Below are 17,612 nucleotides of genomic sequence, written 5' to 3'. Positions count from 1 at the left end.
AATATGAGGGTTAGTGGGTTAATTGGCCAAATGGGTATAATTGGGCGGCACAGCCCTGTTGTGCCGGAAGGACTTATCAATGTATCGTGCTTTACCTCTGAATATATAATTAAACATGTCTCGGGTACAAAAGAGAGCAAGTGAGTTGGTATAATCTTAATAAATACATTTGTGTTAGCAGCAAATTAATGAAGGTGTTATTATGCAGTTGTTTATAAATGTTTTTGTATTGTTGGTAAAGCTATCATTTATTATCCATCCCTAATGAACCCTCAAGTACTGGTGATGATAATAAACAATCTTGAATCTGGAAGTTGTGTGTTTGCCAGGGCCATTGAGTTAGCCATATTGATTCATATTCAGATTAATTACTACATGTATATCGAAATGCGTCATCTGCGTTAACAACCATCACAACCCAAGGATGTGCTGGGGACAGCCTGCAAATGTCGCTTCTGACACCAGTGTGGCATGCCCACAGCATTCAACAAAACAATGCAAGCAACGACAACAGCAGCAAAACAAACCACTTTCCCACACATGTACAGATGAGTGTCCAACCCCAGGATTGGCCACCTCCAGAGTCTTTGTCCCCGGACTCTCAGATATCAGGCTTTAAACCTCTAGTGTCTGGCCTGGGCTCACATATATCAGCCTCGACCTTCTGGACACACTGACCCTGTGGCTTTGAACTTTGAGCCTGCCAACTGTGGTCTTTAACCTTCAGGCTAATATAGACTCTGTTCTGAAGGGTCTGAGTGATAAAGATGGATTTCAGTGGTGAACAATAGTTATCAGGTCAGGCAGCAACTGTGGAAAGAAAAATAAGAATCGACACTTCAGATCTGATTGAGGGTCTTAAACAAATGCTTTACCTACCACAGGTGCTGCATGACCTCCTGTATGTCTGCATCATTTTCTAGTTTTGTTTCTGATGTCCAGCATCTACATTTATTTATATTTCCTGTAATAGATTTCTTTATCTGGAAATGTTATGGTCACTATCACCAATGCTAATTTTTGTTCCAGATTTAATTACTTTGTTAAATTTACATCCCCCATCTATGGACCTTGAACTTGTCTCTGTAAATTAGTAGTCCAGGTCTTTAGTTATTAGTCCATTAGAAAATGCTTTCCTGCCATTATTCTTAAGGGGATAACCTTTGAGATTGCAGCATTCTTTCAGCAATATTCTGCATTGTCAGCTTGAGGTGAGTTGTATTTAAAGAAAAACAGGCATTCATAACCTCAGGACATCAAATATTTCCAGATACCTATGATGTGTGACCATGGTTATGATTGAAATAAAGTGATGGTCAATTGATGGGCTCAGCAAATAATAATAAATTAATTGTTGGTTGAGGAAAACATTGCTCAGGGCATTGGTGAAGGTTTACCTGCCACTATTTAAACTAGTATAGTGGAATATTTCCTCTGTAAGCTGTCTTTGCAGGTAGGACCATTTCCAACAGTGCATCATTCCCTCATTATAACATAGTAATTTTTACAGTGGAATGTAACAGATGCTTGTGGCTGACACTTTATACAATATTTCTGTCATTACAGTGACAGACCTTGAGGTTTGCTAGCACTAATCAAATAAAAACCTTTGCTGTTTTAATCCTGATTATTGTATGATTGAAATATCATACTTTGGATAACATCCACTTCCAGTGACATCAACAACAGGAAATTAATTGTAAATTGTTGTGTCAAAATATGGGGTGTCCAAAGAGAGGTTGCAAAAAAAAAAAAGCCTGCTTTCCTATGGTATCCTGTCAGCTGGAAATATAAATTGTTAGCAATTATTTAACAATGGCTAAGGGTGAAAGGTGAAATATTTAAGGGAAACCTGAGGAGGAACTACTTCACTCAAAAGGTGGTGCGAGTGTGGACCGAACTGCCAGTAGTAGTGGATGTGGGTTTAATTGTAAGATTTAAGAGCAGTTTGATAGGAGAGATATGGAGGGCTATGGGGCATGTGCAGGGTCAATGGTCTGATAGAGGATTAAAAATATGCAGGTGTTTTATATAATCTCTTCTGTTCATGAGAGTTTTTAAAACCTCCCTTATTTTCACTGCCCTTTTCTTATCCTTCTGCCTTCCTTTGCACACTGACCACCCCCATCATCCTTTCTTGTAGTAGACCTTTAAATCATCTGCACTGAAATTGTTACCATGAACCTCAAGTGATATTCTACTGAGGAAACCAGTGTGTTTAAATTTGTTCCATGAGCATTTACATTGCATTGCAGGAATTATGTTCAGTTTGTCCATTTGGGATTTGAATTGAAAACTTTTTATTTTAACTGTTCATTTGTTGAATTAAATATTTATTGGCAGCCTTAAATCTGAGTTTTAAGTCAGAACTATATTAAAGTGCAACTTTATATTGGCCAGGACTAAAAATAATTCACATTTTATTAAAATGGCTGGCTAATAAACCTGATGGTTTCCATTATAATCCCATGCAAGTTTTGCAGGTGAGATTGGAGTTCTGTTGCAAATTAAAAGGAGAGTCTCCCATTGCAAAGTCAGCATCTAATAGAACATATTTGTGTGTGGAAATGTGTGCAGCAATTTAGTCCAATATTTGTGAAAAGCAGTTTGGTGAATCATTTGTAATGTGTGAACTTGAGTATTTCCTTCCAGTAGATTGGGAGCATAAGAAATCTGAAGGAGGAAGAAAAACAAAATTAAAGGAGATTACTGAATTGAATTATTAATTTTACATGAAATATGTTAATATATTTTGTGTATTATCTGATTTGGTTTTGGAAATTCATTTTCATTCCTAACCACTCCTTATGCAGCTTGTGATCTTTTCTAAACTGAATGGACTATCCCAGGCAGTTCATATGGTGAAAAGTATTGAATTGCTTACCTGATACCCTTCTCATTGATTTATGAATGAAAACTACAGGGTCATGGTAGATGCTTCTATTACCAGCCCATTGAGAGGCTTACTTGCACCTCCAGGAAAGGAAAATGGGTGTTTACAGAATTTCAATTACATTTACAATCCTTTCAATTCCAAAAGCATTAAATACCTCTTGTCATTTATATTAGAGACCTGAAGCAAGGTTAGTGTGGCTAGATCCCACCATTTACATCTAAGGATCATGTTACTGTGGTTTTTAAATGTCACAGCTTTTGACAGTATTTTAAATTCTCTAACATAGGATAACAATATCTTATAAATGGAAATAATAGTTTTGAGTTTTACTGTTTTTTAAAATAAGAATAATGAGGTTTGTAGGGGACATTTAATTACTTTTTAATCTTTAGCATGCACAGTTCCTAAAATATGAGTATGTTTACTGCCATGCAAAATTTTATATAAAAGAACGTACAGATAGTTTTTTGAGTCCACATAAACAATACCTTGTAAATGAAAAATTATTGTTGTAATATGAGAATGTCTGGGAGTTTCAGAGCAGGCAATAAGGTGGTGGAATAGATAGTGCTTTGAAAATATGGGAGATAAACTTTGCGTGCATACTTAACAAGAAATCCTTTATTTTTATACAGTTAAAATGCAAAATCCAACTTAATTGTCTGTAATATTTATTGACGATAGATTCGATTAAGAATTCCAACTGTATCTTAATTGAAGAAAAAATATTTTGAGCACAATCTGACTGCTGTATTTATTTTTATATCCCAATCAGGAGCATTTGTCTTATTTCCATTTTGTTGGTCGGATAATGGGGATGGCGGTGTTTCACGGACACTACATTGACGGGGGCTTCACTCTGCCCTTCTATAAGCAGTTGTTGGGAAAGTCCATCACACTGGATGACATGGAGTCTGTGGACCCAGATCTACACAACAGCTTAGTCTGGATTCTGTACGTACACCATAACTTTACACTGAATACCACTTTGCTCCCTCAGCATGGACAATAGTTTAAGTAAATCAGTTCAACTGTCATAAGAAGTAGATCCATAAAAATATTCTGGGACAGATTGCAAAGAGATTCAAAGCTCAGTTGAAGTGCTGTCAGTACTAAAATCTTGCAAGTGCAATGACATTTAAAATAAAAGGGTTTTCATGCATTACTTTCACCTTGAGACCTGGTAGAATGGATGTAAGTCCCACTCAGAGTGGTCATTGTCTAGGTGATATAAGCATGAGTATAAGATGATAATGAGACATTATTTTGATATAGTTTTGGCTGAGAACTCACGAGCTCAAACTCACTTTATTCACCAAGTTCATGGGGCAGCTGCACATGATGCATAGTTGCTACAATTAGCCTGTCCTCCAAGGGAGGGTCAAATCAGATCAAGTACAAACAACTTGTTCGAATTGTTTCCCTATGAATATTTGATTGTTTTATTGAAATTTAAATTCACTGAGTCCACTGTCTAGAAGTTGTTCATTAATGTCCTTTTAAAATCAGTGAACATAGTGGTCAGCTGGATATCTTCCACATCAGTGAGAAAAGTAAATAATTTTATGTGATGTTTTTCAGGCAAGTTGTGAAATATTTATTTACTATTGCTTTGAGGAGTCAGTTAAACTTCTGTAAAAATAAATGTAGTGCTTACTACTTAATAAATGTGTTTGACATTTGAAGTACAAGACAAAACATTAGAACATAGAAAACCTACAGCACAATATAGGCCCTTGGGCCCACAAAGTTGTGCTTAACATGTCCCTACCTTAGAAATTACTAGGGTTACCCATAGACCTGTATTTTTCTAAGCTCCATGTACCTATCCAAAAGTCTCTTAAGACACCCTATCGTATCCGCCTCCACCACCGTTGCCGGCAGCCCATTCCACACACTCACCACTCTCTGCATAAAAAAATACCCCTGACATCTCCTCTGTACCTACTCCCCAGCACCTTAAACCTGTGCCCTCTTGTGGCAGGCATTTCAGCCCTGGAAAAAATCCTCTGACTATCCACACAATCATTGTCTTTCATCATCTTATACACCTCTATCAGGTCACCTCTCATCCTCCTTCGCTCCAAGGAGAAAAGGCCGAGTTCACTCAACCTATTCTCCTCATAAGGCATGCTCCCCAATCCAGGCAACATCCTTGTAAATCTCCTCTGCACCCTTTCTACGGTTTCCACATCCTTCCTATAGTGAGGCGAACAGAACTGAGCACAATATTCCAAGTAGGGTCTGACCAGGGTCCTATATAGCTGCAATATTACCTCTTGGCTCCTAAGTTCAATTCCACAGTTGATGAAGGCCAGTGCACTGTATGCCACCTTAACCACAGAGTCAACCTGCGCAGCTGCTTTGAGCGTCCTTTGGACTCAGACCCCAAGATCCCTCTGATCCTCCACGCTGCTAAGAGTCTTACCATTAATGCTATATTCTGCCATCATATTTGACCTACCAAAATGAACCACTTCACACGTAACCTGGGTTGAACACCATCTACCACTTCTCAGCCCAGTTTTGCATCCTATCAATATCCCACTGTAACCTCTGACAGCCCTCCACACTATCCACAACAACCCCAGTCTTTGAGTCATCAGCAGACTTACTAACCTATCCCTCCACTTCCTCATCCAGGTCAGTTATAAAAATCACGAAGAGTAAGGGTCCCAGAACAGATCCCTGAGGCACACCACTGGTCACCGACCTTCATGCAGAATATGACCCGTCTACAACCACTCTTTGCCTTCTGTGGGCAAGCCAGTTCTGGATCCACAAAGCAAGGTCTCCTTGGATCCCATGCCTCCTTACTTTCTCAATAAGCCTTGCATGGGGTACCAAAGTCCAGCCTTATATTATTCTGCCATCTTCCAAAGTTTATAAGGAACTTTGGAAGGTAGTAAATAAAACCAGTAGCTAAAACAAACTGAATGAGTTCTCTTAATTATCTGAATGTTGTACAAGTTTTGCTTCAGATACTGGGTGAAGTTAGTACCTTATCTGAGACATGGATAGTGAAACACAGTAGTGAAACATGTATAGAATTAAAAATAATAAAGAAAACACAAACATGGAACAGTAACAGTCTAGTAAATCTAATATACTGTATTCTATTTATTTAATGTTCTCCAAATTACTGCTTTACAATTAAGGTAGATTATTATTATTCTTCATATTGGATCAGACCCTGATGGCCTTGTATCTCCACGCAAAATCACCTCTGCATTCTTTATCCTGCTTGCCCAAAGTATTTCTGGCTCTAGTGACGTGGTCTGGACAGCCTCAGAGCCTTCAGTTTAGTGAAGGACCACGAGCCTTGAAAAGCTTTGACAAGCAACAATCTCCCACTCTCAACTTCGCCAGCTCTCAAAGTGAAAGAAAGATTTTAAATGGTTGTGGAATAAGCAGTTGACATTTCAGGCCAAGACCCTTCATCAGGACTCAGGGTCTTGGCCAAAATGTTGACTGCTTATTTCCTCCTAAAGATGCTGCCTGACCGCTGAGCTCCAGCATTTCGTGTGTGTAGCTTTGGATTTTCAGCATCTGCAGAATCTCTTGTGTTTTAAATGGTTGTGTCATTAGAGCAAAATTTGCAATTTAGACATTTTAATTAATGGTCTGCTTAATAATACTTGATTATTAATGATGATCAACAAGATCCATTCTGTTGATAAAGTTGCAACAGAGGTTGTGTTAGCTATCCAGAAGAACCGGACATTTCTTTTGTCTGGAAGATACTTAATCTCTTCATCAGTTGGTAATTCATAAAATGTGCTATCAAAGGTATTTTTAAGCTATTTTGGGTGTTTTTCTTCCATTTAGTGAAAATGATATCACAGGTGTCTTGGATCACACGTTCTGTGTAGAACACAATGCCTACGGAGAAATCATTCAACATGAACTGAAGCCGAATGGGAAAAGCATCCCTGTAACAGAAGAAACCAAGAAAGAATACGTCCGGTAAGAGATGCCACAGGTTTTCCCAGTTTATTGCAACTTCATTACAATACTCTTTCATTGTTTCCTTCCATAAACAAAATAGAACCAAACCAGCTCGGTTAAAGAGTTTTTTTTCCAGTGCAAATTTTTATAATTAAGTGCACATAACCGTTTTCCTGGGTAGTAAGGAAATGTAAATATCTATATTTAAAAAACGCTTTTCTCCCATGAGTACCTGCTTAAGGATACATCTGTCAGTACTGTGAGCTCATGCCTGGGTAATTTCACAGAGTCAGCAAATGTCTGATCTCAACCGAAAAATGTATTTATCACCATTACTGGGTTAGCTTTCCCTCTGATCTGACCCATTTTGTAAATTTTTGGATTGTGCTGTACAATGTTGAAAATTGAAGAATGTAAATGATATTGTTCTTTTTTATTTAAAATAAAGTCTGGAACAGTGTTTTTGGCCAAAATATTAGTCCAACCTATTGAGCAGCTGAACTGCTCCCTTACAGTCTGTAAATGCAAAATGTGCTCATGCACTCAGGCCATAGACAATAAGACACTCGATCAGAATCAGGCCATTCAGTCAGTCAAGTCTGTTCCACCATCCCTTTCAACCCCATTCTCCAGCTATCTCTACATATCCTTTGACGGCCTTACTAATCAAGAACCTATTAACCTTCGCTTTAAATATACCCAATGACTTAGCCTCCCCAGCAGTTTTTGGCAATGAATTCCACCAATTCATCACCCTCTGGCTAAAGAAATTCCTCCTCTTCTCTGTTATAAAATGATATCCTATTCTGAGGCTGTGCCCTTCGGTCCTAGACTTCCCCACTGTAGATAACACCCTCTCCATGTCCACTCTATCTAGACCTTCTGATACTTGATAGATGTCAATGAGATCTCCCTTATTCTTCTCCACTCCAGTGAGTACAGGCCGTGAGCTTTGGTTCCTTTTTAATTTTTTCAAATTTTCTATTTCCTAATTATTTTTTCAAATGCTTTTTATGTTTTTAACTTTGGATTTGCTTTGTCCATTGCCCTCCTTCCCTCTTCCTCATCCCTACCCTGTATCAGGTCCCATAGGTTTCTGTGTTTGCTGGATAAGCTCTTGGCATTAATTAATGAGCGGGAGTGATGATGATTTTTGGAAAGTGTGGGAAGATGGGAATACAGTGAAAGAATAAAGTTCACTTGGGTTCCATGGACCCTTTGCTTAATGGTAGGGGCCCATGGCATAATAAAGGCTGAGAACCCCTGGCAGTTAGGACAATGCTTTCAATATGGTTTGTTTCAAGGTTGTTTAATGTCATTTCCAGTACAGAACTGTAAAGGAGAATGAAATAATTGTTACTCCGGATCCTATGCAGCCCAAAAAAAGCCACAGTAAGATAAAGAACACCAGACTAAAAAAACACTGAATATAAATGCATAGGAATGCTTATATACATTGTATGTCCATAAAATGACACTAGGCACAGGAGTGTTTGAACACATACATAAAGCTTTACAGCACCAGTGATCACCATAAGGAGCATGTATATTCTCCCTGTGACCGTGTGGGTTTCCTCCATGTGCTCCAGTTTCTTCTCGCGTTCCAAATACATATGGGTTAGGGTTAGTCAGTTTTGAGCAAGGCATTTGTTTTGCTCCTTACCGTGTGCTTATGGCAGCCATTTCTAGCATCCCTCCAATCTTAGATCAGCAAATTGAATACTGTTTAGAAATCAAAGACCCAGCATCTTCACATGGCCCTGCTCCCTGGTATCTATCAATTTCTTCAGCTGAGAAGTTAACCTTTTAATTTGCTTTCTGACCTTTAAAATAAGCAAAGATCCAGAGACTGCTCAGATGGTACTGATAAGAAAAAGCTGCCTGTGGTTCAATCAGTTTCTCAATAGCTGAGATAAGAAGAGCCCAACCTTGCAATTAACCTTGCTGTAAAAATATTGTAGAATCAGCATCCCTTCTGAAACGCACTGGAAGAGTAAAGGAATGGAAATGCCATGATTTTGTAACTAGATGAGTAATCTGAAGTCTGGACAAATGTTCCAGATTCCAGAGTTCAAATTCCTCCATGGCACTGGAGAATTTTAAATTCACTTTACGATTTTGAATGTGAAACCATCAATAATGGAAAACCAGCATCAGTAATTGTATCTTGAAACTCTCTTCACAAATCCACAACTCTCTGGAATTCTGATCCTTTGTTAAGCATTTCTGCCTGAATGATAGAGAACTGGACAGTACTTGCAGTACTTGGGTTTGTAAGTGGCAAGTTACATCTGTACAAATATCTGTCAGGTACCAACCATTACTAGGGCAATGGCATTGCCATAGTAAAATTCCCCCATAATCAATATTATTGGGTTACAGTTGAACAACAGTCTAATTGAATTAATAATGGGAATGCAGTTACAAGAGCAGGTTAGAGGCTAGTTATTATGTAACCCCCAAATCCCCACCATCTACAAGGCAAAAGCCAGGAATGTGGCAGAATATTTTAGATTTGGGTGTGTGACTGCAATTCTAACAACAGTAGAAGGTTATGTCTAAGGCAAAACATTCTATTAAACATTTAGTCTCAATATCATCACAGTTCTGTTGATAACCAGTGGTAAGATCTACCAGAGCTAATTGTCAAGACATCTTCAATAGGGCTTTCCAAATGTATGGTTTCTACTGCCTCAAAAAATAGGATCAACACTTGCTAAGAACACCTACACTTTCCATTCATGTTATACTTCAGCCTGGCTTGGAAATATTGTCAAAATACAATAGTTGTTTAACAATGCTGGGGGAGGATCTTCATCATACATACTATGTATGTCTCACTGCCATCTTCTCAAGAACTATTAGAAATGGGCAGTAAGTACTGATATTGCAAGTGATACCTAGTGAGAAAACAAACATTCGTAGATGTATAAGCTCATAAGCAGTCCCTTTGGCCTGCCTTATCCATGTTTGCCTGTGCTTGACTGATATCCCTCTAACCTTTCCTAACCATGAATCAATCCAAATACTTTTTAAGTGTAATTGTACCTGCCTCTATCACTTCCACTGGCAACTCATTCCATATACCCACCACCCTAACTTGAGAAAATGTTTCCTTGAATAGGCTCTATGTCAACTGGCGGTTTCTACGAGGTATTGAGGCCCAGTTTCTGGCTCTGCAGAAAGGTTTCAATGAAGTGATCCCACAGCATTTGCTGAAAACGTTCGATGAGAAGGAACTGGAGGTGAGTTTTTAATATGTGATATGATACATGATACTCACTTCATACTTTTTAAATTTGTATTGTAAATGACCTTATTTGTTAATTTATTTGTGGTAATATTACTTTGTGTTGTGTATGAGTTGTATGTACTGTGTTGTGCTCCGGAGGAACATTTTGTTTGGTGGTATACATGTGTATAGTTGAATGACAATAACCTTTAACACTAGTCCTATTCCTGAAAATACGAACTCTTTTATACAGGCTTTGTCCGCATGAATGTGGCTTACAGATGAACTGAACTTACATAGATCATAAATCTTGACCATTTTAGATTTATGTTTGAACTGTGTGATCTCTCCTATTAATTCTGAAACGGTCACCCATACCCATGTCCATCTGTGATGCCCTATTGTTGTCACTAGGCATTTGCGTATCTATCATCTATCCTTTCAACTTCAAAGTTAAATCAAATTGAAGCTGAAAGGGCAGAATCTGATAAAATCTACTCTTGTATTGTTCTGCCATCTTTTAAAGCTCAGGAGGAAGTTTTGAAAGCATAAACTAAAACAGGCAGCTGAAACGATTTGTAACACAGTGTATGAATATTGGTTTCTTGCTATTGTTTATATCACGGCAGAATGAGGTAGTAAAATTTCTAACATCTATCGAGTATGGAAATGATGGGTGAGGTTAGCAGAATTAAAGTAGGGTTCTGAAATAAAAATAGAAAATGCTAGTAACACTCAGCTCAGGCAGCATCTGTGGAAAGAGAAATGAAATTTAAAATTGGGGAAGAGTACATAGAACATTACAGCACAATACAGGCCCTTCAGCACACAATGCTGTGCCTTTTAACCTACTCCAAGATCAATCTAGTGCTTCTCTCCCACAAAACCTTCCATTTTTCTATCATCCATGTTCCTGTCGAAGAGTTTTTTAAATGCCCTTAATGTATCTGCCTCTCCACCAGCAGCACATTCTATACACCCACCACTCTTTAAAAAAACCATCTCTGACAACCCCCGCCCCCATCCTCTCCTCCCAATCACCTTAAAATTATGCCCTCTCATATTACTGTTCCAACCCTGGGGAAGAAGGAGCAGGTTGTCCACTCAATTTATGACTCCTATCATCTTATCCACTTCTGTCAAGTCACTTTTCCTGCTGTCCAGAGAGAAAGCTCTAGATGGCTCAACTTATCCTCATAAGCCATGCTGTCTAATCTAGGCATCATCCTGGAAAATGATCTCTGCACCCTATCCAAAAGTTACACATCCTTCCTATAATGAGGCAACCAGAACTGAACACAATACTCCAAATGCAGTCCAACCAGGGTTTTATAGAGCTGCAACATTGTGGCTCATGAACTCAATCACCCCGACTAATGAAGACCACATATCATATGCCTTTGTATCCACCCTATCAACAAAAGAAAATAAGTTAGATTTAAGTTGCAGGGAGCGTGGGGAGGGATGGATAGAATGAGGGGAATATCTTTGATATGTTGAGAGGAGGAATACCATGCAAGAGTTCTTAAAATCGTCTTGACAGGTTAATGAGGGCACTTACAGAATTTATAGGAGTTGTGAAAGTGAGTCTTCAGAGTATGTCTGGCCGTGCTAATGGAGAGACAAAAGGTGATGCCATGGAAAAGGCCAGTAGCAAGGTGACCCAAACAGTCCTGTGAGGAATAGTTGTGCTTTCTCCAGTCTGCATTGGTGTTCCCAGTGTGGTTCCCTCTGCACTGGGTACACCAGACAGACAGATTGGATTACTCCTCCCTGATGAATCTACAGGGCTGTCTCATTCTCCATCTGTCTGTGGCCTCCTGTAATGTTAAAATGAGACCCCGTGTCATTTTGAGGAGCCACCCCTCGTCTTCTGATCAGTTTTCAGCCCTTTAGGAATCAAAAACAAATTCCACTGTTTAGGGGAACTGTGTCTGGACTGGCCATTTGTGCTGTAAGGAATATCTGTAAAATTGCCTTAATTTTCCTCTGTTGACACTGCCTGTCCTGACCCCCACCATCCCCAATTTTTCTATCCCTTTGCATTCTCATTCTCTAACTGTTCCTGTTATAACCCATTGACCGAATGACCTTTACAACATATCCCAATCCACCCCAACCCCGTCTTGTCAGAGGAATTCCCCTTCATCTTGTACATCCTTCCTGCTTTCTCTTTGAAAGTTCAAAATTATGTAATATGTCCTCACTTTTTCCTGGTTCCAACAAAGGGTTTTTGACCTAAAATGTTAATTCTTTCATTCTCCGTGGCTACTGAATGATTGCAGCATTTTCTGTTTTTATTTCAAATTTCAGTTAAATTGGTTTATTATCATCACATCTACCATGATGCAAAAACCATCAGCTTCAAGGGCAGCTTCTATGCTGCTGTTAAGAAGTCTATTGAATGGTCCCCTATTACAAAAAAATAGAATCAACCTCAACCTCATCTGTATGAATGGCACACAAACAGAGATTTTCAGAGATCTCTGTGCGTGTGCCATTCATACAGATCATTTCATTCCATCGGTGATGAGGCAGTACAAAGTAAAACAAATAAAAATACAGAATAAAGTGTTACAGATAAAGTACAGGCAAACAAGGTCATGATGGGGTAGACTGTGAGGTTGATACTGTCTTTTTGTAATAGGGGACCATTCAGTAGACTTCTTAACAGCAGTGTAGAAGCTGCCCTCAGGCTTTTGCATCTTCTGCATGATAGGAGGAGGGAAAAGGGATCATGTCCAGGATGGGTGAGGTCTTTGATCACGCTTTACCAAAACAGTGAGAAGTGTAAACAGAGTCTATGCAGCAGGGGCTTATTTCTATGATCTGATTTGTTTCCATGACTCTAGATAGATAGATAGATAGATAGATACTTTATTCATCCCCATGGGGAAATTCAACTTTTTTCCAATGTCCCATACACTTGTTGTAGCAAAACTAATTACATACAATACTTAACTCAGTACAAAATATGATATGCATCTAAATCACTATCTCAAAAAGCATTAATAATAGCTTTTAAAAAGTTCTTAAGTCCTGGCGGTAGAATTGTAAAGCCTAATGGCATTGGGGAGTATTGACCTCTTCATCCTGTCTGAGGAGCATTGCAGCGATAGTAACCTGTCGCTGAAACTGCTTCTCTGTCTCTGGATGGTGCTATGTAGAGGATGTTCAGAGTTTTCCATAATTGACCGTAGCCTACTCAGCGCCCTTCGCTCAGCTACCGATGTTAAACTCTCCAGTACTTTGCCCACGACAGAGCCCGCCTTCCTTACCAGCTTATTAAGACGTGAGGCGTCCCTCTTCTTAATGCTTCCTCCGCAACACGCCACCACAAAGAAGAGGGCGCTCTCCACAACTGACCTATAGAACATCCTCAGCATCTCACTACAGACATTGAATGACGCCAACCTTCTAAGGAAGTACAGTCGACTCTGTGCCTTCCTGCACAAGGCATCTGTGTTGGCAGTCCAGTCTAGCTTCTCGTCTAACTGTACTCCCAGATACTTGTAGGTCTTAACCTGCTCCACACATTCTCCATTAATGATCACTGGCTCCATATGAGGCCTAGATCTCCTAAAGTCCACCACCATCTCCTTGGTCTTGGTGATATTGAGACGCAGGTAGTTTGAGTTGCACCATATCACAAAGTCCTGTATCAGTTTCCTATACTCCTCCTCCTGTCCATTCCTGACACACCCCACTATGGCCGTGTCATCAGCGAACTTCTGCACATGGCAGGACTCCGAGTTATATTGGAAGTCTGATGTGTACAGAGTGAACAGGACCGGAGAGAGTACGGTTCCCTGCGGCGCTCCTGTGCTGCTGACCACCGTGTCAGACCTACAGTCTCCCAACCGCACATACTGAGGTCTATCTGTCAAGTAGTCCACTATCCAATCCACCATGTGAGAGTCTACTCCCATCTCCGTTATTTTGTGCCTTAAGATCTTGGGCTGGATGGTGTTAAAGGCACTAGAGAAGTCAAGGAATGTAATCCTCACAGCACAACTGACCCCATCTAGGTGAGAGAGTGATTTGTGCAGCAAATACGTGATAGCATCCTCCACTCCCACCTTCTCCTTATACGCAAACTGAAGAGGATCCTGGACGTGCCTGGTTTGTGGCCTCAGATTCTGTATTATCAGCCGCTCCATGGTCTTCATCACGTGCTACAGTTTTTTGCTGTCCCAGGGATCTGCAGTTCTTTGATTTTTGAATTGGAATACTAAAGTATGTTACTATGTAGTTTTGATAGCCAGTATAACTAGGTTTGTAATGGCCTGGTGAGATTACAATGTAACTAAGTTCCCTTGCTTTTTATCCACTTTCCAGCTTATAATCTGTGGCCTTGGAAAGATTGATATCAACGATTGGAAATCAAACACTAGGTTAAAACACTGTACTCCAGATAGCAATATTGTTAAGTGGTTTTGGAAGGCAGTGGAGTCTTTTGATGAAGAAAGACGAGCCCGATTACTTCAGTTTGTCACAGGATCCTCTCGAGTGCCTCTGCAAGGTTTCAAAGCGTTGCAAGGTGAGATGTATATACTACGACTGATCATTTCTCTCTTCCTGTGTGTCTGAAGAGAAATGGGGATGGAACGAGATTCGTCAGTGCCTCAACATTATTTTGGGTTGAGGTGTGGGTTGGGATTACTGTGCAGGTTATTTGGAGTTGCTGATGTCTAATGTCTTATTTTTGCAGGTGCAGCAGGTCCAAGACTTTTCACCATCCACCAGATTGATGCCAGCCCTAACAATCTCCCTAAAGCACATACCTGGTAGGGCACATTTCTTATTTAGTTCTTTTCACCATTACAATTTTTAAAACAGTTGTACAAGGAATCAGGAAAGCTTAATTAATTATATAATGAAAATGATAGTATCTTAGTGAGATCAATCAACCCGATTAATTTTTTACTATGCCTGACAGAATTAATTGTATTAACGGAATAGGGGATAGTCTTGCAACTGAAGGCTTGCGAGTCTGTCATCATGTAGCTCTCTCACTCTTGCTCCCTGTAGAGCATGGAGTGAAAATTACTGCAGTGTTAGCACTATGTGTTGTAACTGTTCAGTAAATAGATCAGTGAGCTGATATAACCAGTAAAGTGATATGAAAATGGATGTGTGAAACAGCAATCTAAAAAGTTATGTCAGACTATTGAGTGATAGAACTTAGGGCATCGCAGCTGTGTTGCAAAGTATTTCCTGTTAAAGAATGGAGTAATAATGCATTTTGGTCTGTTTCCTCTCCAGCTTTAATAGAATTGACATTCCTCCTTACGAGAATTATGAAAAACTCTATGAGAAGCTGCTAACAGCAATTGAAGAGACTTGTGGGTTTGCTGTGGAATGACGTCCTCGTGATTCGTGGGACTTTCTGTACACACCTGTCTGTGAGGGCTTTCTCCTGCCAAGGCTCCAGCAGTGCTTGGAATACACAGGATGTCTTTCCCTTAGGAAGAGGAAAGTGAGAGGGAGTGGATGATTAGGGAACTTTGAGGAAATCGGTCACCTGGCTTTCGCCATGAGACTTTCAGCTGCTAAACTAATACCTGAAAAATTAAAGACTGCTGGCTTTTTATGTTTTGAACAGTTAGCAGTATTCTTGATAGCATTTCTGATTTAAAAGACTACTACAGAAAGTACTATTTAGACATCTGTCTTAAGCCCATTTACTCCTTGCTAATTATTAATAGCCCCTTGCATCATGATGTAGACTGCAGCATTCGGTACAAGATATCGTTGAGCTGAAGTCACTATGCCGTAACATCACCTTTTTACCTACTGTTCATTTATTTGGGTGCAAAACAGAGAAATTATCGACAGAACTGAGCTCTAGTAGACAATATTCAAAATGGATTCTCAAATGAAAAATTGGCTAAAATCTTTTTAAAGAAATATCCTCAGTGGTGTGTTCCAGATTTGGATAGACATCTACTAATCCAGTTTTTAATATATATATTTATAATATATGCATACATAAAATCATCACAGGAGAAGCATTCCACATTATTTCAGCCTGCTCAGTCATAACCACTTGACCCTAGCCCTCCCAGTGATTGAGGAGGGATTTTTTAATGAACTATATATTACCAGCCAGCATTGAAAAGTTTCTTAGTCTTTTTTTCTTTATTGTTGCATCAGTTATTTACGTGACTTAAGGGATAAATACTTTATTGTATATTAAAAGTGGCAATGCTCTACAATGTTGGTTTTTATGCTCCCAGAACTTTGTAACGTACAGGATATGATTTACATTCCACTTTAATTAAAGCCGGCCTGAAGGGAGCACCTGGGAAAGCCGACAACTATTAAGTATAAACTTGACGAGCATTGTCCTCAGTTATCCATAAGATGAATTATGACCTGTATATTAAATTGAGATACAGTAGTTCAAAACCCCTGGTTAACTCTTAAGGAGTTTGCATTCAGTGTATGATTTTATTTGTAATTTTAATGATAGGAAATGTTCTACAGATCCTTTACATTCATGTGAGTTTTAATATATTTATAACCTGTTGACATTCTTGTCAAATTATAGTATTTCTGTACTGGGATCACCTGTTGATAAAGCAACCTTATTTTTTTTTTGCCCTGCACTGCTGCCTATCAATTGCAAGAGCATCATACAACAGGAAGGTGTCCTGCGATGATGCTTCGTACAGTTTTGGGTGAGGCATGAGATTAAATCTGAGGCTAATACTGTGATGATTTTGACTTTTAAATTAATTGTATCATAACTTTTAAACCACTTTTTGCACATCTTAGGATTTTAATTCTGTTTGGTCTAGAACATGATCCCATTCCCACCCTCCCTCCTTCCCTCACCATTCTGAAATAACAGGCATAACATCAATAGAAGAGTTGCCAATGGACACTTAAAACAATCTTATATTAATAAATACCCAATGCACACATGGTTTTCTGACATGATCTATTTCGGAACAATACATAACACTATGCCTAAGCTTATCAGTGGTGGATTTAAAATGAGCTGCAGACACAGAAGTAAAAGCCAAAGTTGGCAGAGTGTTGCTCTTGTAATAAAAAGCATGCTTCATCATTCAGCTGATAGCATCTAGCATGCTCCCATCGCTTCACAGACTTGAAATATGCTGTAAAAATCAAATAATACAATAAAGCAGACAGGAGCAGTTCACTGTATGTAACACATCAGTTTATAGAATATTGTCTACCAGTTGTTAAAATCTTTTTTTATATATAGATGTAATTAGTTTACAATTAATCCCTTGGCTTTACTTCCCAGTTCTTTAAAAAAAAACACCATATTTTATATTGTTTTAGATTTTCCTTATTTCCATTTTATTTGTATTTATTACAGAGTGTTCTAGCATCGTTAACACATTGTATTTCACCCCCTCCCGCTGTTACATGGGCTTTAATAATTTAATAAAAAACAAAAAAAAAACTGTGTGGAAACAAACTTTTATGTATGTACCCATACAGAATGAGCAATAAAGTATATGCTGTTTGCACACTCACAGCATAAACATTTCAATTTTA

General features: G+C 38.9%; 1 protein-coding gene across 1 annotated transcript in view; it reads left to right on the top strand.

Annotated features, from left to right (window-relative positions):
- Positions 1–17,612, top strand: part of smurf2 (SMAD specific E3 ubiquitin protein ligase 2) — a 219,851-nt gene extending 202,239 nt beyond the window's left edge. The window contains exons 15-20 of the mRNA XM_073026366.1: positions 3,672–3,850; positions 6,725–6,862; positions 9,969–10,089; positions 14,415–14,616; positions 14,788–14,863; positions 15,342–17,612. Coding sequence (XP_072882467.1) covers positions 3,672–3,850; positions 6,725–6,862; positions 9,969–10,089; positions 14,415–14,616; positions 14,788–14,863; positions 15,342–15,441 — 816 coding nt within the window. The 3' untranslated portion in view covers positions 15,442–17,612. The remainder of the gene's footprint in view (positions 1–3,671; positions 3,851–6,724; positions 6,863–9,968; positions 10,090–14,414; positions 14,617–14,787; positions 14,864–15,341) is intronic.

Source organism: Hemitrygon akajei, chromosome 22, assembly GCF_048418815.1.
Source record: "Hemitrygon akajei chromosome 22, sHemAka1.3, whole genome shotgun sequence".
Classification (NCBI taxonomy): domain Eukaryota; kingdom Metazoa; phylum Chordata; class Chondrichthyes; order Myliobatiformes; family Dasyatidae; genus Hemitrygon; species Hemitrygon akajei.
The sequence above is the reverse complement of the archived record's forward strand: the minus strand, read 5'-3'. Positions and strand labels throughout refer to the sequence as shown.